Source organism: Stegodyphus dumicola, chromosome X1 (assembly GCF_044657685.1).
Source record: "Stegodyphus dumicola isolate Sdum_Otavi_A_Nest chromosome X1, ASM4465768v1".
In the NCBI taxonomy this organism is placed as follows: Eukaryota; Metazoa; Arthropoda; class Arachnida; order Araneae; family Eresidae; genus Stegodyphus; species Stegodyphus dumicola.
Genome location: NC_140780.1, coordinates 27,340,410 through 27,365,846, shown reverse-complemented (window position 1 = coordinate 27,365,846; position 25,437 = coordinate 27,340,410). Strand labels below are relative to the sequence as shown.

Sequence of the window (25,437 nt, the reverse complement as noted above, 5' to 3'; positions counted from 1 at the left end):
GATTAATCTCATTAATGTCAATTAATATTATTTCTTTAAAAGTCTTATTAATGCAGTTTCTTTAATTTCAAGTATCTGAATTAAGTTTTCGTGACCGTAAAATTTCACTTTGCTATGCCATTTGGGTCCCGAACCTTAGTCTAAGAAACGCTGATTTAACGCCTAGCGATATAAATGTTTGCTACCCTTCTATCCATAGTTCGTCATATGCAAAGTTAAGTATCCAGAATGTATTTATAACTGCAAATGAAAGTTAGATAAAAATTGCCTAAGTTTCAGCTCTAACAGTCTGAGTGCGCAACTGCTACATTTGACGGCCTCACAGCCAAAAGCGTACGTTGAATGGAAAGACTATTTTACACTTAGAATACCTCAGTTCAATTTGCATTAATTTAAAGTAATTGCATTTTCACACTTTAAGGCAATTTGTGTATAACTATGCAACGGAAAAAAATACAAGATTAGATTTCATTATTCAGTGGTACTGCTGAAATGCATATAAATGCAACACCGGCTCCTCTCGATAAAATAACACATCTCTTGAAGGGAGTTTTTAATAAAACCTCTGCCATACAAAAAAAGGCACAAAAGTTTTAAGCAAAACCAGTTTTGTTCTTAAACATTTTACGCGTGCTGCCCTCTGTTGCCATTTGAATAAGTTACTATACTAGTTATATAAATATTTATAATAATAATATCAGTCTTTTTCTATAGCTTTCAATACTCATTTACGGAAAAAATGTATTAAGTGTTCACTGAATGATTTCTCTATAACATCTTTTAAGTACCATTTTACGTAAAAGTAATTATTTTTCTGAGTTTCTGCCATAGCAGGAAAAGATCGGGGAAAAATGTAGGGTAGGATAAAATTCAAGATCTTATTTAGCTATTTACTGAAATGAATATTAGTCATTCCTTGGTACATTTTATAAAGCATTTTAAAAGTAATTTTGGTTTCATTTCGGTTTCCAATACCGTAAGTAGCCATTTCGAATTTTAACTAAAGAGTGTACTTGAAAATTAATGCACTTGTTAACGGCAAATAATTATCATTTAATGACTTATATGCGACTTATTACATCCATATAAGAATTAGCATGTAATGCATTATATTTTCTGCAAATATCACTACTAATTGTTTTACAAAGCCACACTTTTGATACCGTTTGCAAGTACAAATTTTAGATGTTTATGCTTAGTTTTGGATAGTATCACACATTTTAGTAATTGTAATTTAATTCAGCTCAATTTCCGACTAATTATATAAGACGTGCTTAGGTATAATTTAATCAATTATTGGAATGACAATGAAAAGAGCAAAAGTTGTTTCATTTGTATCAATTTAGTAATCTAAAAGCCCTAAGCCAGTAGTAGATATGAAAGATATTTTTGGTTTTTATAACCAATTAAGTATCAAATTCAAGTCTGTATGTGTGATAAACGCTACATAAATGAAGCGTGTATAAGCATGTTATAAAGCATGTTAAAGTAACCTACTGAGGTTTACTAGTTTAAAACAGTAATAATAGTCAGTTAGAAGTTTCCGGTACTTAAACTGAATAGAATAAGGCATCCCTATTTTAAAATATGCCACAGCTAAGTGACTGCAGCTAGTATTCAACAGCGGTTTTGAAAATTTTCCGTAATATGGAAATAGTAAGGAACATTGAAATAATTACATTAAAGCTATCGCTCAGAGATAACGAAGTAAAAAAAAAAACCTCGGAACAGATCCAGTATCACCTACTCTTACCGGGAAAAAGAGAGAAAAAGGCTACACTAGTACGTATTCATTTCCAGCATATTTACAACTCTTTTAAGTAATCAGTATGCATTATTGAGAGTAAAATAAAATAATTCATCATTTATTCCTTATTATTGATTGTTTATGCAACAAACTGTTAATTATTAACATAATTTTCATAAATCCTGTGAAAATTCTTATTCAGAAATTTATCATTTCAAAATTTTTTAAATGAAATAGATGTTACTTACGTAACATAGTTTTAATGAATTTTTGCAATAAAATACAACTGTTTATTTAATGCTAATTTTACCTTCAAAATTATATAATTTAAAAGTAAACTGAAACGATTATAATATATACGAAAACAAAATCATAATATAACGAAACGAAAACGAAATTATAATGTAACGAGAAAAACGAAATTATAATACAACGAAAAAACGAAAAGAATTGTCCATTTACATATTATACTCTCCAAAGACGTATGAGAGTTAAAGAAGATGGCAGAGGCGAAGTAAAAGAATTATTCATTTCTAATTACATCGCTAAATTTTATTTAATTTAGGAAGGCTGTTAAGGCTGATCTGTAACAATATATAATATATGAATTGAATATTCGTACAACAATTTTTGAAGAACCTGAGCTGCTTCGCAAAAGAGACCAATTAGTTCCAAACGTATCCTAAAGTCCTTCCCTGTTGATTCTCAGCCATCACACTCGTCTATCACTCTAAAGAAAATACTCTTTACAAATATCTATCAAAAAACAATCTGTAAAAAACGAAACATTAGAAATGAACAACTGAAACAGGAATGAAATTAAGAAAGAAATTCAAATATTTATTTATCGATTATGGTTGGAATTATAGCTGCCTCAGATTGTATTTTTCGAACATTTTCAGTCATGAACACCTTTGATCAGCGAAGAAATTTGAGACACCTTCATTTAGTTTTACACAGTTACCTCACTTGAATAAAGAAGTAATTTTACAAAGTTATAGCACATTGCTTATTAAAAAAATACAGCGCATTGTATATTAAAGAAATACAGCGAAATAACTTTTGAAAACAATGTAATCTAAAAACAAACGTCTGAAATTTAAAATAAAAAAATGAGGAGACATAAACTGTATTAAATGTACACGGTGTTCTCCTCCCCCCAAAAAACAGAAGCATACTTAATTTGCTCAAATTTTTATTTTCTTCAATATTAAAAATGTATCACACGTAGCCTGATAGAGAAAAGAAGAACTGCATTCGCGTATTCATTTGCATTTAATACATTGTCTGAGAGTATCTACGTCGAATTTGAATGCTTTACATAGCAATTAACAAGTTAAATATGGCATAAACATGGCATATTACAAATATCAAATTTGTCTTAGCAATTTAAACATGGCATATTTTCGCATTACATGAAATAAAAATTTCCCAAACGAGTAAAATACTCTGCTTCTCTTTTTAAACACGCTGTACAAGGGCCATAACAAATAAATAATATTATTTCTGAAAATAAAAACCCTAGTTATCTAACTATTGCAAAAAACATTTAATTTTAAACTTTTAATGGACATCAAATAATTTTTACGCAATGCTGATCTAGAGAAGCCTTAGTTTATGTGACATAAAGCCCGTCGATGAAAAAGCAGCTAATGCTGTAATACCAGTGGCTTATATTTGATTTATTCCTAACGACAGAAGAATAGTAGACTGTCTATTTGTGTAGCAGTGTAGAGTCTCACTCTCTTAGGTAGCATGCACTAAGTCGGGACTCCAATTAGATCTAAGCCAATTATCGTTACGTTTAGTTAATCCCACAAAAACGTAAAAGAAGTTAAAAAACTCTTTTATTCAGAACTCAGGTAATTGAACAGAAGGTAATTCTTCTGTTTACAAAATCATCCAGCATTTATGGCTTAATTCAAAATTAAGAAAACCAAATTTAAACTAAAACTAAGTCACAAATTAACCAAAGGCTACACAGAAATGATTAACGCACAAGTTGGCTCAAGCTTGCACCGCTATGGCAAGCACTATTGACGAGAATAAAGGAAAGCAGAGACACGCTGCTATCGTAGAAATTCAACTAGTAACGTGGCCTCCAGCAAGCGGAACACGCTCTGTCTAAACAATCTAAAACCTTCCTTTAAATCCTACCTCATTTGAAAACACGCGAACTAAAGTTAGCATTCTGGCGGGAAGCTGTAAATGGAGAAATAACAATAAAGCTCCGTAACATAAAATAAATGATTAGATAGAATAAATAAATTCTTTACAGCAGCATAAGTTAGTTTCCATCGAATGACAGAACAAAAATAGAATTAACGAATATCGCATTTTACTACCTTCACTTAATGGGCATTTTTCAAGACAAAGGAATTCTGTTATCTTTCCATGAAATTCAAAGAAGGAGACATTCAAATAAAATAAAAAGAAAGAAAGAAAAAACTCTGGGAGATGAAAGTAGTAGGCACACTGTTTGTTATTCTCTGAATTTAGAAGTAAACATTTAAGACTTATTTGAGGGAGGTTTAGTTTTATGTGAACCGAAAATGAAATGCATTTTATTTCTATTCTTTCATTTAGGCATGAAAAAAAAAATTATTCTTTAAGCAAGGAAAAATATTTTATTTTACTAAATTCAATAGCAAAATGTTTTGTTTATTACCGAGACCTTTTGCACATCTCCTCATCTTTTGCAGAAATGAATGCTTTCAGATACCAAGCGTTTTAAACAGAGCCACAAATTTGTATAGCAAAATTCCAAACCTCTGTTGAATTTACATGCAGAAACAGAAAGACATTACTTCATTATGTTCTCAACGAAGTGTAGAGTTCCCAAACAACTTTTAACACTTAGTGAACTAAATTATTTTTTCTATAGACAGTACCTAACTGATTATCATCCTGCTTTTAAATAGAAGAATAATCAGTCACCCTAGGCTGATTCCCGATCAATTTCGGGATAGTGTTCTTTACTCATATCAGCTGAACTAAATTCTAGTAACAGATGATGCTTAGGTTGGAAGAAGAGCAGATGACTACTGTAGTATAAATATTAATTAGCTAAACCAAGCGGTCCAAAATAAATTACATTTACCTTTTTTTCCTACCCAGAACAACTTGTTTAGTTCATTACATATGCTATTTTTTGAAGTAAGCGAATGGGGAGGGTAATGAAACAGGGGGCTGAAAAATATGATGGTTAACGTCCATCTTTTTTAACCCTTTCCGGTACTGGAGTTTTGATAAAAAAATAAAATAAAATAAAGGTAGGCAGTCTTATTAGGCCTAGAGGAGTACCAAGTAAAATTTTGTGAAAATAGCACTTATCTTTTAATTCTGTGGGTGTGCCCAAACTAGGCACACTGATTGAATACAGCTTCGAAAAGAGTACTGAAACGAGCATTGTTGTCAGTGAACTGACCGATGAGATGCGGAGAAATAAAGAATACAGACTCTCAGTTGTCCTAGATTATCGGTGAGCCCCGTCTGGGCACACCTAGGGTTCGCCGTTTGATTTTAGGCAAGATTTCAAGGTAAAAATTTAAAACTAATATAGAATAAGGAGATTACCATACAGCAAAAAACATAGAAATTCCTTCTCAAACAATTCCTTTTATACCCTAAAAAAATCTGGAAGATTTCTTTGAAAAATGAGGGTCTTAAAAACTTGGGCTGGTTTGTGTTGAACTGCCATCTACTATAAATAAAGAAGGTTCAGAGTAACCTATAAATCCTTTTTCATTCAATTTTTCTGTGCGTACAGAAGGAAATTTTTAGGTATTTACAGACCGGACACACTGTGCCGCAAAGGGTTAATTAAGAATCCATCCTTTTTAATTTCCGATATGCCTCCTTTTCAGTTTTCTGTTTAAATTTTTGATACTTATAGCAATATAAGTAATATTTTTAATTTCATCTTAGTAGGATTTAGAGAAAGATGATGTTTTCCTCGGAGGCATAGTTTTGTTAAGGAAATGTTTACTTACCGTGTTAAGACATTAGGTTATTTCGAAACGGGAGACGTGAAAAATGAGCAATGACCTCTCCGGGACTCGAACCACGGACCTTTCGATACTCGCCCAGCTTGCTGACCATTACACCACGAAGGCATGCTAAGAAGGCGGGAGAAATACCTTATAACCAAAATTGAATTTAGGAAACGGGCACTTAAACCACATGATACGTGGCTTCTAACGAATTTCAGGATAAAGTCTGAAATAGCATGAATGAGAAATATTATATTGATTCGTATAGGGTATTGGTAAGCAGTTTTTGATAACTTGCAATGATACGATGCGAACACAATTTAACTGCTTTCAGCAAATAAGGATACATTATTTTCTGAAGATATGTTACTGTCGAAAGCGTAGTGTGTGTTAGTGAAAATTCTGTCTTCTCAGAGGCCAAGACCAATAGTTGATGGCAGAGATGCTAGATCGCACATTCAAAGGATGCTTAAGAATCTAGTCGCTCAGTACAAACAAAAACTTAAGTACTTTATTCGGTGTTGTTTGCGTTTTAGGAAAAGTGAAAAAACTTTCGGAACAAGTTTTGCATTAAAAATTCTGCATGTTTCTCACAAAATAAATTTAATGTGATCTTGTTTTTAACTTTCATCTATTAAAAACATAAAGATATAATTCGGGTAAACAATTTTCTATATATAAATTGGAAATTATTTTCATGTTGTTTGTATCTGGGAAAGATGACTTTTAAAAATCACACCTTGCATTTGAAAAATTAGATGTGACTGAATGTAAAGTAAACTTTAAAAAAGGACTTCGGATTTCACTTAAAAGAAGAAACTATAAAACATCATTATGAAACTTTTAAAAAATGTTAAATTTAAGACTTTGGGTTAAATATTTCTATCGCAGAAAAAAGGAAAAATAGGTTTAGGACTGAAAATAACAAACTTAGCCATATTTTATGCACTAAATCTGTAATTAATGGTATAAATATCCCCCAAGCCACTACTTTATCTATTGTTGTGTGCTAGAAACTTCTCATTAAGTTCCATACAAACAATATTTTTTAAATTTTTTATTTATTTTATAACTGAAAAAGCCGCTTGTGGTGCAATAAAAAGTTCCCACTTTCGAAACTTGTTTTATTTTAACTTATTCGCGGTTGATTTTTCTACGGCCTTTTTCCTTCTATTTTAGAAAACTTGATTATATTGAAGTTTTCTCTAAGTACAAGACAGCATTGAAAAATCTCTGGTTCAAGGTACTATATATATCCACCAGGTCTACTTAACCATTTCTTTTCTAGAAGAAATATAAATAAATTAAACTTTCCTATTTTTGACAAATTGAATTTATTACACAGATTTTTGACAGTAGTAGAAATCGTTCATAAAACTGGCATCTTCTATCCGTTTAAGAAATCAAGAACGATTTATTAGTACAATAATAATATAAGAGTTATTTAAAACCTTGCGGATGCTCCCTTGACAAAAATAAAATATTCATAAATAATAACAGATAAAACTCTCATTATCTATTCAGGGAACAAAAGATAAAGAATTGGATTCAATTTATTTCATTCAAAATTTTGAAAGCATTTTTACAGGAGCTAAAATTATACTCAAGCATAATAGTTTGTGTATTTTATATCATGATACAGAAAATCATAACCAAAACAAAAGAATACACAGTTTATTTTACCTTTAATTTCAATGTAAGATTGAATTTCCCATTATGATATTGCCATATAAATGTAATGCGAGTATTTCAATATAATTGAGGGTAATCTTATTTGCTATTTCCTAATTACTTGATAAAATTCATTAAATGTATTTAATCTGTTAAAAGCATTTGAAAACTTCACGTTACCGGTACTTCCTGCATCCTTTCACCTTGTCTATATCTTCATATAGTGGATAATAAGCTACTTGTTTTTATACACTTAACTTACCATTTAATGATAAGAGAATCATTGATAGCAACAATGGATCTAAGAACCTAAAACCTGTTCCTGTATCTCTTATGCAACTCGTATTACAAACGTGAGCATCTGTGGTAGTCTTAAACTTTAAATCATCTGCCACTTTTATAACACTTAGCTTTTGGAACTTAGATAAATGTCTTAATATATTCATTTTTCTAAATAATTGTCAGAATATATCATGTCCAGTGACTGAACCTAAGAGAACACAACGATGATAAAGCTTCTTACACGTATTTCACTTGTAAACTGAAAGGGAATTGTATCGATTAGCTCAGCGATCGCTTGATAGTACAATTCCTTTCCTTCGCGTTTATTCCTCCTGTCGTCTTTCTCATTAATCTATTTTTAGAGAGCTAAATATTGCTTCTTGTAGGTAGCAGTGTTTATTTACGTACGTAAATATTTATTACGTACTCTCAGTGTTTGAGAGAAACACTGAGAGCAACTGACAAGAATTTCTGAATGGCAATTGACAAGAATTTCTGCAGTTAAAAACTCTCATATTTTTACCTAAGAAATACATTTTATTAAAGTCATGATTTAAAATAATTTTATAAAATGTATTTAGAATAAACAGCCGGACACTTAGAAATTCGGTAAGGCATTTACATATGTTTTTCATAATCGATTAAACTAGCAAGCACATTTCAAACTGAAATTCACTGCAGGTGAGAAATATTAAACCAAAGTGCGTGAAATGAATATTAGGGCTTAAAATACTAAGTAAAGTCAAAAACTTTCTTAACTTTCTTAATTAAATGTCCTCTGCAGTGAGAATCACCTAATGTGTATCGCACACCTTGTGTGTAAATGTCTGGGTGCTTTTGTAAATTTAGAATTTGTAGTGCATTTAGCTTAAAGCTACAGCTTTGAAAGTTCTGTACCCGGTTGCTAGTATGTTAGAATAGTTAAATTTTGAGCTTGCGAGAAATACCGTTATTATGATCGTTCAGTAGAAAAAAAAACGAAATGTACTTTGATTGAGAAGAGACAAGATATAAGAAAAATTATAAATTAAATGAAGCAATGTACCTGTGATTTAAAGTTCAAACGAAGAATATATATTTATCAAAACACAACTTCTAATTGCATATCTAACAAGAAGAGGTCCAAGCAAAATGTTACATGCAATATTTTGTAAGCTAAAAATGCAGAGGAAATGTATAATGAAACCATAATTTGTGCAGCAGGTTTTTGAAGCGAAATTTTTCTGAAGCTGCAACACTAGCAATAAAGTAAACAAAATTTTTAATAAATACCCTAAACGTTCTATATTTCACTTTCACTAATTAGAAGAATATAAATAAATAGAGAAAAATCAGCTGTACAAAAATAAAACTAATTTAAATTTCTCTGTTTATTTAATTAATTCTGTAATTTTAATTATTTTTCTTTCTAAAATAATTTAATTCAAAGAATTTGCTTAATTATTCAATCAGTTAATACAACAACTATTTATCTGAGACACATTTCAAAGCCCCCCCCCTAGAGAAAGAGTAAAAGAAACAAACGAGCAAAAAACATTTTTGCCTAAAACTGAGGAGAGTAAATGCTGTGTTACTGAACCAGAACTCGTATGTCGTCTCATTCAGTCATTAACCATGGTAAAACGCTCAAGGGCTGTCTATTTAAAAAGAGAAATACGATCGAAGAGACCTTCTAAGGGTAAATAACGCGCGTATCCGCTTTACACATAGAAGAAACCATAAAAGCCTTATGTAGTGAGCGACCGGTATCCTAGCACAGGATGAAATTTAAATTGTTTTAAGATTTTAATGTAAATGTTTAATTAATGCTTCATATTTTCGCAGTAATAATGATACCGAGGCGACTTTTCAAACGTAAAATACATTAATAAGGAGTCTTAATAGGATGAAAGCACAATTCAAAACGTTTTTGCTTAGGGGCAAGCTGGTGCAAGGAAATCCCCTATTGTGAGAGAGCTACAGCATTGTGCATCGTGCTGTCATCAGTAGTCTGCTAAATCATTACCAAGGGAATCAAAACCCCTGCAGAAGATGTAGGTTTGGACACCGGAGGATTACTACAACGGCAGACAGTCGCTTCCTGTTGCTGTGTGCAAAACGCCGTAGATCAATAACAGCTTTACACCCGGCGTCGCATCTCTCTGCTGTTGCAGGATAGTCTATATCCTGCCAAACTCTGTTTCGCAGACTGCACGAAAGTGGACTGTAAGCCCTACGACCTGTGGTTTGTGTTCTTTTGTCCCCATCGTATGCCAGAGCGCTATTGAATTGGGCTCGTGAACATCGCAGCTGGACACCAAAACAGCGAGTCCATTTACTGTTTACCGATTAGTCTCGATTTAACGTTCAGAACGATTCCCGAAGATCAATGATATGGTGAGAGCAAGAGACAAACTTATCAGGCGCCAGATACCGACGAAAGAGACAATTATAGAGGAGGAGGCTTACTTGTATGGGCTGGGCTAGCAAAGAACGGCTGCACCGAGTTCTTGGTGGTCCCTTCCGATATCGCGAAAGTATTCTACATCTTCTTGTTCGTCTTTTTATCGCTGCGTTAATGCATACCGACGTGATATTTATGGACGATAACGCCCATACGCATAGAGCTATAGTGGGGCTAAGAATGAAACCATTCCACATCTATTGTGGCCTACTAGATGACTGGACCTGAATCCCATACAACATGTGTGGGACATGTTGTGGATAGCAGGTGGCAATGTGCCGGTAGGCACCCTCCACGAGCTTCGACATGTCTTATTACAGGAATGGGTGCTACTGCAACAACAAGCGATCAACAACACTATTGGCAGCTTGCCTCGCCGTTGTCAAGCATCCATTTCAGCTAGAGGATATCATACCCGTTATTAGCATTGTGCACTCTTCCGACCTATTTGTCCTCTCGCGATGTGATGGTCGTAATGTTTGTGTTTTGTATGTCTTTGCTTTGCTGTTTGCTATGCGGTCTAGTAATGCCAACCTCTAGTATCAATTTCCCGCATATCCATTAAATAGTTTTTGTCTTATTCTGTGTTTTGCTTTTGCTGCTTATTTTTTGAGCAGGGGTGTAATTTCCCTGATTCAACATTTATGCTCATTGCTTACGAATTCTATAATTAAACATTCTAAAAATAAATGTATTCTTCAGAAAAAAGATTAATTTTTGCCAAATAATATTACAAAACATCTGCGTTTTGATTCTCAAACTGGATAAATTTAATCCAAGTTTAAAAATAGTATTTTATAATACATAATTGCAATTTTACATAATTTAATTTGCAATGATGTTACCATATTGACATTTTAATCTTAAAAATTTGTTAACTTAATAATAAATTTGATTTTTTGCGGGAAGTTAAAAATTCACTTTTCTGCTACGTCAGTTTTATTTACTTCAATATTTAATTTGACAAAATTTAACACCTTGAAACAGATCCCTTTACTAAAAGTTTAATACCACAAGTTCTCATCTATAGAATTTTCTTTCAAACATAAACTAATAGCTCCACTAAACAGTACAAGTAAGTACTTTAGGAAAAGGTATGCTAGGCAAGATTTAAAAATGGAGTAATGCTAAAGCTTAAAATACGATATAAATATTAGTTTTTGATAAATGTACCTTGGAAATTTCACTGAGACATATACAAACTGCTGCATCTGAAATTCTATCTTTGATAATATTATTTTTAATAATGAAGGAAGAAACGGCTAACCTTTCTCAAACCATTTTATTCATATTTTAACGATGCAACTAGCACTGGAAGTTTGTTGCATTTATAATACCTCATTTGATGGGACTGCAGTTCCAGTGATAGTTAAAGGCAAAGAGGAAAAAGGATTTTATGCATAAAATAGGTAAAATTGGGATTTAAATTTCTATTATTTTTTAATAATATCATTCTTTAAATTTTATTTCTCTCTTTTTTTTACTTCCTTGGGAGAAGTAAAGAAAATACTGTAATTGCGAAAAAATTCGGGTATCGTATTTCAACGGAAATATACATTTCGATCGTTCCCGAATCCATTTGAACGAATTTTTGGCGTGACATCTGAACTTACTGAACGAATAAAGGACTGTTTTTACTATAACGGATTGCAATATGGATTTAAAAAGAAATCAAATGGGCTCTTTTTGGTGACGCCTGTATGTACATACATACGTATGTTTCTCTCATAAACTCAAAAACGATTAGCCATAGAACACTGAAATTTTACCTAAATTTCATAATAGACGATTAGCCGTAGAAATTTGAAATTTTGGATACATATGTATGTGTAGATATATATATATATATGTACAACCATTCCCCTTAACCAGCTTAAAAGTTCTTACCAAACCTTTATTTTCGCAATCGTTGGTGGTAGTCATATACTTCCAGTTACAGTAGTGTTTTAAAAGACTAAAATATTCATGTTTTGGCAATGTCAAATCTTTAAAAAAATTTCATTTTTGACAAATAACGAAGTCTAACTAAAAATTTGATTTTGATAAATAACGATAACGGTCTTCCAGTTCCTATATTTACATTTGGGAAAGTTTTATACTCGTTATAAAGACATAAAATTGGGAGAAGTTTGACTCTAGTACGACAAAAACTGACAGTGCTATTCAATTTCATAATTTGCAAGTTTTATGTCATTTTCGAGTTTGCTTTGAGAAATCGGTTAAGTTAGTAATTCAAGGAAATATGTTCAAATGACGTGCAGCTAAAAATATGTATTATTTATTATGCTTTACAAGAAAGTCATGCCTTACAAGAAAGTCATTCACATCAGATTTTTTATACAAAACTTTCATTTGAAAAATATAATTTACTTCTATACACTAGAATAAGTAATGCAAATAAGTTACGAGACAATAAACAAAACTCAGAATGTTAAGATTGTTAACACGAAATCTGATTATCCTCTCAAACATCCAATTACTAAACCTTATATTCATTTAGATTTCATTGATAAAATATTACAAATAAGAACACTTGGTAAAGTAATTAATAAAATAAAAATATGTCACCAGAATAGCTTAAATATGTAAAGTTGAATATTGAGCCTCTAATCATTTATGTCTGACTAAAACTGTTAGCATTCCAGCTTAAATGATAATTACTTTTGGGGGGAAGAAAAGCGTGACTTATGAGCAACATAAAAGAGGATGAGGAGAACAATAAAAAACGTTACTCACCGTTCGACTATAGAGGAGGGAGGAATATCGATCTCGAAATCCCGAGCTTGGGCCATGCCTAATCCGACGCAAATAAGAGCTTTTTTCTGCGCGAGTGCCTGAAAAAATAATAATAATAATAAAACTTACTTTGCTTGATATCTGACTCAAAAAGGAACTGATTTGCATATTATATCATATTAAAAATCAAACTTACATTAGAAAGTAATTTTAAAGGTAAAACCAAAATAAGTACATACGTTACAGATGTGTAAGAAATGTGTGTGTAGGAACCAGATGTGGAGAAAATGTAAAATATATTTAAAATCTGAAAAGCAAGCTTTGAAGTTATTACGCTACAAATGCAAGTGTCAAAGGTATGTTTTTATATGTTGAATCAATTGATGTGAATTTTCCCGCCCTGTGTTTTTATTTCTCTTCTTTGCGAACGCAAAAATTCGTAGCTAATGCATTTTTCTTCTCCCTCTCTCTGTCACTTTTCTTTCTCCTTTTCTTTCTCTCGCTCTCTCTCCACAAATTATGGTCTACATTTTAAAAACAAACTTCAGACTTTTTTTCACCCTTGTTTTGTATTTCTTTCTTAAACGCATACGAGTTTACCGTAACTGCATATGAGAATTTTAAAATGATTTGACAATCAGTAAGGAATTTTAGATCGTTGGTTTTACACATAAAATTAATACTTTTCTCTTTAGCCCATTCCCATATAAGCATGTAAGCAAAGGTTAAAAACATTAACTTAAAACCTCAAACTTTCTCAAAATAACAGAAACATATTTCTTTATTCATTTTATTAAAATACTTATTGTTCTAATCACAGTTAATTAAAACTATCTTTAAAAAATGAAAATAGTCTGTAACTCTAATTCTTAAAGCAAGATCTGTACGAACATCATTTTAAATCTAGGGAAACAATATAGTAGGAGTTTCTAAACAAATCTTCATAAATGGTAAGTAAACAATTTCCCGAAGTTAATTACATTTCAACTTTTTAATATGGTAAAGATAAAATAAAAAAGTTATTAAAATTTTTAAAGTAAAAATTCTTTGTAATTAAGAAGATAATATAACGATATATTCAGTTTACTCTGATGAAAGGTTCCTTCTAATTCTAACAACAGAAGTGTCTTATAGTTATACTTTCTAGCTTCAATTAACGTCATCTATTACTACAGTTCTAAACAACTCTTTCACATTAACTTAATATAAATCGATCATGGCTTCTGATTCATGTCATATATAACAGGTAAAGTTAAAATGCAATAATTTTCTCGTTTGGAAATGCATCTGAAGAGCTGTACATAGAAACTATTGCATTTACCTTAAAACTTTCATATTCTACAGCAAATCTCATTGAAATTAGAAAACAATTTTTATGACATCAGTTTATTCCTTATAACAGTTCAGTGTTACAAAGTTTATTCCTTATAACACTGTGGCTCTTAAACGCTCTTTTTGGCAGGTAGATCTCGATATTTGCAATTGAAATGTAGAATAATATAAACAATAAAAAAATACATGTTTAGTTTTTAACTCTACAATTTATAAAATTTCATAAACAATTATTGAAAATTTCCTTTATATAGGTTAATAATCAGATTCTAATGAAATTTATAATTTTGATTAGTTTCTCATGCCACTGTGTTGATAGTTCAGGGTAATGACCCCATGTTCAATCGCCATCGCAGCTTCCGGGGATCATGGGAAGCCCAAGAGCACCTCTCCTCAGATCACACACAAATGCAAAATGAAAAAATAACACTTACTGGATTAGAGCTTGCAAGATCAGCTAGATCAAGGTTTAAGACAGGCATTTGGAGATGTTTGAAGCACTCTATATCCAGCCGGGCCCAACACTAATAGCTTTGAAACCACAAACCATAGTCCATCTCATGTCTTTGAGGGGGTGGAATAGGGTGAGTAGGTATGCTGAGCATGCGCATTTCATCTGCCATTACGTGATGTGGAGAGATGACAGAGAGAATAAATACGTTCTGTTGGGGGGTCCGCTCCTTCTGCAGTTATAGTGGTTCAGTAGATAACTACAATTTAAGACTAGCTAAATTATGTATATGTAACGAAAACGACAGATATGTTGGGTATTTATACATCCTTTTTATTCCAGTTTCGAATTCTGTAGCGAAACCACTGTATTGGATTAGATAATTAAAAATTCGATTGCTTCAGTAAACCCCCAAAAGTGAGACCTTCCTACTAAGGAAACTTTCTTTTTCATCTAACGTAACCAAAGGAATTCACATTACATTTAAATGCGAAACTGAATGAAAATTTCACATGATGTCCCTCCTATTAAATAATTTTTTATATTCGTAAGCATTATTATACTTCACGAGTTCCATAAATCGCTTTTGCCTTTTTATAAATTATAACATTTCTTTCTGTAAATGATATAGTGAGTTAATTTTTGTCATTGAAAATTAGTTAAAAGGCAAGTTTTCCTATTATGAAGAGAGGGTTTTTTTTTTTTTTTTTTTTTAATTTTCTCTTTAAAGATTTATCACTTCTTCAATCTATTTTCATTTTAAAATGAAATCATCACATAAATGTATAATTTCATAAAAATAAGCTTAAGATCAAATCGGAATAATAATTATAATAATAAATAATCATCAGACTCTTCTAAAAAACACTATATTTTTTCCTTACTCAGTTTTGCAGTTTGATTCATTTTCATTAACTTTTATTAAACAAGATAGCTGCATGCTTTCTTCCTCATTTAAATAAGCAAAGCTCCATTTTTGAAAGATAAAGAATTTAAATGTTTTCTTCAACATCAATTGTTCTATTAAACAACAAAATATTTCATCTTTCTTGTCTTTATTTTGTTTTTAATCAAGTTTAATCAAGTTTAACATTCCTTTAAAGAAAAACTGAATTTCTGAAAATCACAGCAAAGGCTTTCTTGGTATACAAAATTAAATTATTCTCATCAGAGATTCTTTAAATCTGATTCTTTAAAATCATCAATATTGCAAATTCTTACCATAGTAGAAAATTTTCAAAATCTTTTCCTAACGTATACTGACTTGAGTAAAAGAAACACACGTTCATAGAATATTTTGTATTGGTTATTTCATTGGTAACATTCAGATGTCTAAAGAAAAATGATTAAATTTGGTGACGTTGTAAGAAACATTTGCTTATCTTCTAAGTGACAAGTGTGCGTGTAGTAAGTGCATGTAGGATGTACACTGGAGAAGAATTAAAAGTACTCTTTATTAAAATCTTTAAAAATTCACAATGTGTCGACTTGATACTAACACACTACACCTCACTCGGGCGGTAACTGAAATAACAAGAACTAAACTTATAGAGACATTGGGTATTTTTTGGAAGCAGGCAAGAGGAAAAATATGCAGCGCCTTCGCGGGGAATCGAACCACGGTCCTCTGGAATGCACCCCCAGCGTGCAGACCACCACAAAACGAAGGCATACCAAGATGGCGAGAGAAATACCTTATACGACTGGGGTTTTTAGGAGAGCCAATCGCCAAATCCTGGGTGAGGAGAATCATCATCCAATACCCTTTTAGTTCGAGCGCCACTGTAGAGACATTAGCTATTTTTTTAAAGCAGGCAAGATGAAAAATATGCAACGCTTTCACCGGGAATCGAACCACGAACCTCTTTAATACGCGCCCAGCGTGCAGGGCACCACACCATGAAGGCATGCCAAGAAGGCGGGAGAAATACCTTATAAACTAACTCCTGTTACTTAAAACCGCGTCGAAATCTAATGGCAGCAAAGTAATAGCTATTATGCAACGTAAACCAGCAATAACTACAGAAATAGGAGATGGCGATTGCTCAGACTCTCTCGCTTTCCCATCTAGAACTCAGTATTTAAACTTTTTCTCCTCACGGTAGAATTTGCATTACTTCACGTGTGCTACCAAATTTAAATTTTCTGGCATTGGCAATTAGGGAATGAAGGCTTGTAGGAAACAACGTAAAATTAAATTGGTTATTCAAAATAAATAGAAATCCCTACAACTTAAAAAACATCTTTTAGAAAGAACGTAGTACTTTCTGGACTAAAAGTGAAAGTTTAATAAAATTTTTAAGGTAAATATATTTACTGGGATAATACGAGTTTCACGTATTGGTATATATATTTAACTGTCGGTAAAAGGTATCTAAGAACACGCTGAATTTTCTACGTATTATAAGATATTTCTCCTGCCTTCCTAGCGTGCCTTCGTGGTGTAGTGGTCAGCACACTGAGCCTGTATTTCAGAGGTCCGTGGCTCGATTCCCGGCGAAGGCGTTGCTAATTTTTGATCTCTCTGGCTTCGAAAAAATACCTAATGTCTCTGCAGTGGCGCCCGAACTAAAAGGGTTGTGGGTGATGACTCTCCACACCCAGGATTTGGCGATTGGGTCCCTAAAAACCCCAGTCGCTTTTTAAAAGTGGAAGTATGTAAGGTATTTCTCCTGCTTTCCTACCGTGCCTTCGTGGTGTAGTGATCAGCACACTGAGCCGGTATTTTAGAGGTCCGTGTTTCGATTCCCGGCGAAGGCGGTTGCATATTTTTCATCTCTTTTGCTTCCAAAAATTACCTAATGTCTCTACAGTATGACCTTCGAATCAGCAATATTAGAATTATTTTAAAAATCAGATGTGGACACCCCATAACTTCCTTATATGCCTGTTATTTTATACATATTTCTGGTTGCACTTCATTTCCTAGATTTATTCTAACTAAATTGACCGAACTCTCAAAGCAAGTTGAAAATGACATCAAAAATAGCAAATTTTGAAATTAAATATCCCGCTCAGATTTTGTCACACGGGAGTCAAACTTCTTATAAGTTTACGTTTTCATAACTTTCCCAAATGTAAATATAGGAACCGGGAGACTACATTAAAAGTTATATTTAGTTAATTGTCGATTTTTTTTTTTTAATTTGACATTGTCAAAACAGGTTTTTCGTTATTTTAAAACATTCCTGAAGTACATGACTACTGTCAATCATGGCAAAAATAATGGCCAGTAAAGGACTTTTAATTCGAGGAGCCGGTTTATATATATATATATATATATATATGTATGTATGTATGTGTGTGTGTAATGTAATGTACGAGTGTGCTGTAACATGTGTGTGTGTATACTAGGGCGCTTCATTTTGTAAAGCAAAAAATAAAATGTAAGATATTTGTAGAATTTCCTTACTCCCCATGTCCCAGTGATATAAAAGATATATGCCAAATTTTAAGAAGATTGAGTAATACTATATAGGGGTTGCACACTTTGACCAGTTTTGTAAAAGTAAACAAAAAATACGATTTTTTAGTGTTAGTTACTTTTATTGGGAAAACTAGAAATCACAAACATAAATATTCAAACTATCCAATATTAAATATTAAAAATATTCAAAAAGACACTAAGATTAATGGGTAGTATAATAGGCAAAACATGTGCTATACGAATCAACTTTGAACGATGCAATCCCTTCTTTTGTGTGCTTGGCGTAACCTTTTCTGTGATCGACTACCCTCAACAAATTTTGCTTTTTTATTCGTCTCTGAGCTATTCGTTAAACTTTTTTTATCAGAGCAATACACATTTATGCGGTGTCATTGACCGCCTTAAAAGCGTTTATATGGCTTCTTGGAGAATCACTGCAGTATTCTGTCACGTCGTGGATCCCAAACAAATCTCACATCTTTATTAGTAAAGAAATGTCTCCGGTTTGTTTTTTACTTCAAAAACTAGGTTTCGTTTCATCTTCTTTTTCTTTTCAGATTCGGTTTCTAAATTTTTAATCATATTTTCCTAATCAGCCTGAGTAATGCGTTCGTTCAAAAAAGTCAATCCTTCGTTTACTTCTAACAGATATCAAAGTGTTTTTCAACAACTGCGAGAGCACTTTTTTGGCGTCTGCATCTAGGTAAGGGCTCAGAAGCTGTAGCATACCCAAATCATTCTTTAGAGCCCATCCACTTACAATTGCCGAGTGCAAAAGCGAATGTGCTGACAAAATATGCAACCTGTTTCATTCCTTCCGGTTCTTGTTGAGGAATATTTAGCTGTTCATTGAGGAGGAAAATTTCAAGGTCGATACCTTCGCCATCCACCTTGCTTGATGCAGAGCTCTTGGAATCCGGAAACGGAAGTCGTTTTGAAACCAACCTCCTAGATACAGGAGTGAGAGTTGCAATAACCCTTTTAGTTCTTCTCTTAAATAACTTTTTGAATATACTTAACCCTTTTCATTCGTTCTTTTGGAAAGCCTTGAACGGAACTTTTTTAATCCAGGATTGTCGTATATGACTTTTTATCAAGTGAAGGCCGCAAACTTTGGAAATTCCGAAAAATCTGGCTCTTAGGACCACCTGATGATATATCACAATACTCCTTTCAATATTAGCTCATAGGGTGTGATGGGTAAGCCAATCACAACAATGTTCGTCCAAGTTTCTTTTCACTTCTGGTACATGCCTCTTGGATCAGTCTTGTATTAGCTACTGTAGTATCAAATGGCATACCGGTGGTATTGTCATGTATCCAAAATCCGTTCACTTTCGGAAAAACTACTTCAGCCATCTTTTCACCAATCACCAATGCCTTTCAGGGCAACAGATACGCCAAGGAAATTCTCGAAATCTTTACCAGTCACTAGAACTGTAACTATATTTTCAAAAGTTTTGACACTCCTACAGGCAACTGAGGGCAACTCTTTACTATCCCAGTGCAAGATCAAATGCGAAGTATTTTAAAAGACTGACTCTTCCATTCCACTCTTTTCCAATGCTTACCGAATAGATAGCTGCTTTTGATTCCAAGTAGACGTGAGTGTCTGATCGAGAGTTTTAATGTAGGAGTTGAACGTAATTGTTTCGCTTCTAAAGGCCTCTTCATCACTAGGTGCTGAGGATGATAGAGATGCGTCTTCCAGTATAACTGCCTTATTGATTTCAACGATAGCTTTGTAATGCTTATTCTTATGTAAATCATTTGTTTTCTCTTGTACACTTAGTTCTTATTTTCAAGGCGAAAACCTTGTCTACTCATTGAAGAATTCATACGATCTTCCCTTTGTGACCTAAGAAATTAGTTATTTTCTTTTGATACGCTAGTCATGTTCACATTTTGTTTCGAAATGTCAAATAACTTCTTTAATAATTTTGCTTTATCCCTGTTTTTCGATTTCTCTTCACCCAGAATTTGTACAGCTTCTGTATACCAGCACGGATATTCTCCTCCGTCTTAATAGGGATATTTGCTTTCCTGCACGCTTCCTGTAGTTTAGTACTGGTAGATTTAGAAGCGTGCGAAAATGTTTCTTTCATTTCCTTGTGATGCTAATGAAAACTAAAAGTTCTTTTTCCTTTGAAGGGAACCGACCTCCTAAAAACTCACGCAACCAAATTCCTTTTCTGGTTCCCACTTTTAAGCTTAATTTTCTGGAAAAGATGAAAGAAATATATGAGAATGCTATTAGTGTAAATTACTTCAACATTAGAAATGTCACTAGTTTGAGGTAAAAGTGCAACCCAGAAATATTATCTAGCCTTCCTGAAATTTGGAATATAAACCTTCTACATCACTGAAACTCAGGCCGTAAGCAAAGCCATATAAAAATCGCATCTGTGGGAAAAAATGCAACCCCCTAAAGTATACAATTTGCTCTGCGGTAATCCAGTAAAAAAGAGAAGTGCACAACAACTACATGTTAGGCAGTCCCATATACAAAATTTCAATGGTCTACTGCTAAAATAGTAAAATTATTAAAAAAAAAGTAAAAACTTTTCTAGACTGCATCAGTTCTAGATCAGTCTATGACACATGGCTTTCATAATGCTGATGGCGCAGCTAAATCGGAACTGAATTCAAAATTTTGAGGACTGAAACCTTTCTCTTAATAAGCAACCTAAACAAAATATTGGTTAGCTTCCATATTGGATAACTGTGCAATTTAGCTTCTGCCTCTCTTCTGGGACGCTGCTTCACTCTGCTCTCTTTCTGTCGCAATATTATCAGAAATGTAAATATTCTTTAATAGGCACGATTAGAGCGCCAAGTAAATTGTGGCTTAAAATGTTGATGGAAATGAAGTTGAATGTTTAATCATACTCGGTTGCCAAGTTTCCTCTTGAATATGGGTCTACGTTCTAGCTCATCAACATCACTTCGTCTTTTACATCACACACACTCACATGCACATATATAGATATATATATACCGAATTTTTGGTTAATCGGCCTTTCCTTCCTGAAACACATTATTGGAATTATTTTTTTTTACTTATTTTTGTTATATTCGATATAACAGATAAACATTATTGCTGATACAGGATATTTAACTACTTAAATCGAAAACAATAATTAAATACTTTTTTGGCATGAAATATTAGTTCATTGGCTTCTTAATTTGATTTCCGTTTATTTGTGAAACTGAAACTGTTGCATGTAAATATGTGCACTTCATAGAAATTATGATAAATTTTATATTGAAACACATTAAAAATACACTGATATAGGTTATGTAAACTTTTATTCAAAAAAACGTTTCACACGCTAATGTACAGTACATAAAACATTCTAAATCTAAAATACAGAGGAAATGTAATTTTATAAATTTTAGACCAGCAGTAAAATATAAATCAACATAATAGTATTGAAAGAAATTTAAAAATTAAATCAAGCAGTTGAAATAAAAAAAAATTGTGTAGAAAAATACAAATAATTTATTAACATTCATTAATGTTTAATCTCTCTGAATAAATTATAATAATGTAGTTCAAAAGATTAAATATCCGGGAAGGTAATTAAATTATCCGGGGAATCCGGAAATAAAATTCCAATGGCGGCCAACCTTTGGCTTATCGCGAGCACATTTCCAAAACATCAGCATTTTTGTTATAGAATGATTTTTTTTTATGTCGGAAAAAGTTAGTGTGCCATATTTTTACTACTCAACAAATTATTTTGAATATATTTTTAAATGTGTACTAAATCAAAAAATATAAACACAGTCTTTCAGCATCAAAAGGTTTTAGAATAACAGACCATAATAATTTATTTGGCGTTAGGAGCTCAAAAGCTTTAAGGTTAAATTACAAGGTATTTCTCCCACCTTCTTGGTGTGCCTTTGTGGTGTGGTGGTCCGCACACTGGGCCGATATTCCAGAGTTCCGCGGTTCGATTTCCGGCGAAGACGTTGTTAATTTTTCATCTCTTGCCTGCTTCCAAAAATACCTAATGTCTCTACAAAATATATTATTGTCCGATATTAAACAAACAATTTTAAATCCAATTTGTTTCATTGCCTTGATTACTGTTAACACATACTTTGCAGTAAATCATTGTTCAGTTTATAAATAGTGCCATGCATACTACATCCTTATATGATGATAAAATCCATGAAATCATGAAAGCTTGCGCAATTTTAGCAGTTTTTGAAGTATCAGAGTCAGTCACGCCATATACACTTCGAGCCTTAAAATTCAATTGTGGCTCAATATAAATTTTATTTAATGGGAAGTTCATTAAAATTTCATGTTCTTTTAAGTTTTTGAGTTTGGCTTTTGGACAAGATATCCTGCCTTAAAGAGAAGCATTCGACAATGAAAATTTCAAAATGAGTTTCTGCATGTTCCGTGGATAAGGCAGGCAAAACAGCCTTATTTATAGACTGCGCAGTATGATGAGGCAGTATGCGAATATAATGATGCAGCGAACAAAATCGTGTAATTAATTTTAAAATATGAATAATCTAGCTATACCATTTGTTCTAAAACTAAAACTCTTTTTCATTTAATAATTTAAAATACGATAAATCTGAAATTCTTTTTATGGCTGGCTTTTCTTCACATTCCTTTTGATCTGATAAACTTTGCCTTATAACTAAATCGAAATGATTTTGTTTAGCAGCCACCAAACGACGATACGGTTGACTATTCGAACTCAAATATTTTGGTAAAATTAAAAAAAAAAAAAAAAAAAACCACTTGGATTAATATTATCTTTCCGTTTGGGAAGTTCCCAGGAATACATTTTTAATATTCCATTTATGCATATTTGATATACACGAATGATGTCACATTCACGGAAGTACTTGATATACGCACAAATGGAAGCCCTGAAAAATCTCTCAATATTTTTCTCAGCCCTCATTTTTCTTTTCATCATCTTTTGAAAGTGAAAACAGTATTGTGTATTTTTTTTCGGTGTCATAATTTTAGTGACACTCAGCAACACTACACTTGTTCGGCATGGTGAGGTCTATAAAAATAAATAAATAAATAAAATGACTTTAAAAAGTAAAACTTAGTTAAATACTAAGCTAAATTTTATGAAAAGGCAGTTACACTTCATTTCTTTCTTTTTTTATATCCTCACGAAAGAAAAGTTCGGAAAATAAGAATGCTTATCTATCTGAGATTTTACTTTAACGGTCAATAACTATATTTAATTTTTTAATAAAGTTATTCAATTAACTAACTTTACTTTGTAACAAAATAGCTTAATTTATTCTGGCATTTGTGTTGCTCTGATGAAGATCCTTAAAGAAGTACGTGAAAAGGCACATGATCCTAAAAGAAGTATGTTAACATTTTTTCCGTTAGGAAGTATGTACCATAAAGGGATGTAATGGTTAGCAGGGTCGCCAACTCTGGTCGAGCTGCAATAAAAAACACTACAAAATATTGTAGAGTTCCTCACTTTGGAATTCTAAGTTAATGTTGGAAGTGAAGAATCTAAGAACTGATAAGCGAATAATCGCTAGAGTTCAGTGACAAGAAACAACAAGATAGAAGGGTAACTAACCCTTTATTATTGCAATAAGATTTAACAAAACTCCGCCTAGGAGTGTACAAGCAAAGCCCGCACTTGGGCTTGAACTTAAAAGCCTAAGAATTAAACTAAAACTAAGATTGACTAAAGAAGTATAGCCGAAGCTATCAAGGTTCAAATTGAGCTGGCCCCTTAACCTTATTTGACTACGAAACTTAGCAAGGGCCTGAGTACGGCAGAGCGTAATAACAGCTTTGAAAGAGAGAGTGGCCACAAAGGCAGACGCGCGTAAATCAGAAACCCTGATTCCCTCTGCCTCCATAAGTAACTTCGTGGTTTAAATACCGCTCCTTCTCATTAAATATTCAGCAAGATTCCAAAACTACGTTCTGGCTGGAAGTAGTAAGTTGAAGTTAAGAATTTAACAGGAAAGGAACTTTAACTTAAAATTTAACTGTTAATAAAATTAACATAATCCTTACAATATATTTATATTAATACATTTATACTATATATTTATATTAATATATTTATACTATATATTTATATTAATACATTTTACTATATATTTATATTAATACATTTATTTATAATCCTACAATAATAATTGTAAATTATTGAAATATAATTTTAGGATTAATGTTCATGTGAACTAACAATTGCTTAAAACTTGGAAAATAATCGGAAGAAGTTTTAATTAGTAATTTAGGTAATGATACATCGACTCATTAAGCACAAAAGATGGATTATTAGAACAACCGCTGAAATTCTAAAAAATATTAATTAAAAATGAGGAGAAACTATAAAAAATATTTGAAACCTTTAAATATAAAGTAAACTTTTTAATTCTTAAAATGATATTTGTTCCGATTTTTAGCAGATTTCTGAAATAGCATCACTTTTTATTTTTTCATCAAATCCTGAACATTTTTTTAAAGTAAAATATATAAATAATTAATTTTCGATAAGTTTGTCTGAACAACATCTATTTCGTTCTTTTTTCCATTTAGTCGACATGACAATAAAACTTCTTTAACAGTATGCTAATGTTGCAGAAATTGAAAACTCATTCTAAACTCTTTTAAAATATCCATTTATTTATAATAAGCACTTTTTAAAATCATGTGCCATTTTCTACTTGAAATTTTGGATATTGTAAAATGTTTAGAACTCGGATAATTTTTATTAATATGAATTCTATCAAAAGGGTAATCTATTCCCAAATCCAGCTTTTCTTTTAAGTTTCAATTTCAATAACTTATAAGGTATTTCTCTCGCCTTCTTAGTATGCCTTCGTGGTAGAGTGGTCAACACGCTCGGCGCGTGTTTCGAGAGATATAAAGAATGAGCAATGCCCTCCCATTGCTCATTCTTTATATCTCTTGCTTCGAAATAACGTAATATTTCTACAAACTTCAAGAAATTTCTGGTATGTTGGAAATAAATTGTTAACACACTTCGAAATCACAATTTACCAAATGCAGAATTTTCATCAAAATATTCTTCTATATAAATAATTGAAGGAAGAAATAATTTGAAGTCATCGTAATCTTTTGATAATCTGCATTATCTAATTTTTTCAAATGTTGATTAACTAAGTCGGAAAGTTCTTCATTATATCGAGATTAAGCTTATTTCTTAAGTTGAAACATTGAAACAATGATCGAAACATTGAAAACATATGAAGCACAAGTTTCTTTGTTCTCTAGCTCTTCAACATCTAAGCTGAATACCGACATTAAATATTTCGAGAACAATAAAGAACAATAATTCAGCGGCCGAATAGTAAATTCGCTGAACGCAG

The 25,437-nt window shown here is 32.1% G+C and overlaps 1 protein-coding gene across 1 annotated transcript in view; it reads right to left on the bottom strand.

Annotated features, from left to right (window-relative positions):
- LOC118181498 (proton channel OtopLc-like) overlaps positions 1 to 14,783 on the bottom strand; it is a 167,750-nt gene extending 152,967 nt beyond the window's left edge. Inside the window, exons 1-2 of the mRNA XM_035350655.2 lie at positions 14,638 to 14,783; positions 12,872 to 12,969 (exon numbers count right to left, since the gene is read on the bottom strand). Coding sequence (XP_035206546.1) covers positions 12,872 to 12,969; positions 14,638 to 14,685 — 146 coding nt within the window. The 5' untranslated portion in view covers positions 14,686 to 14,783. The remainder of the gene's footprint in view (positions 1 to 12,871; positions 12,970 to 14,637) is intronic.
- Positions 14,784 to 25,437: the final 10,654 nt, after the last annotated feature.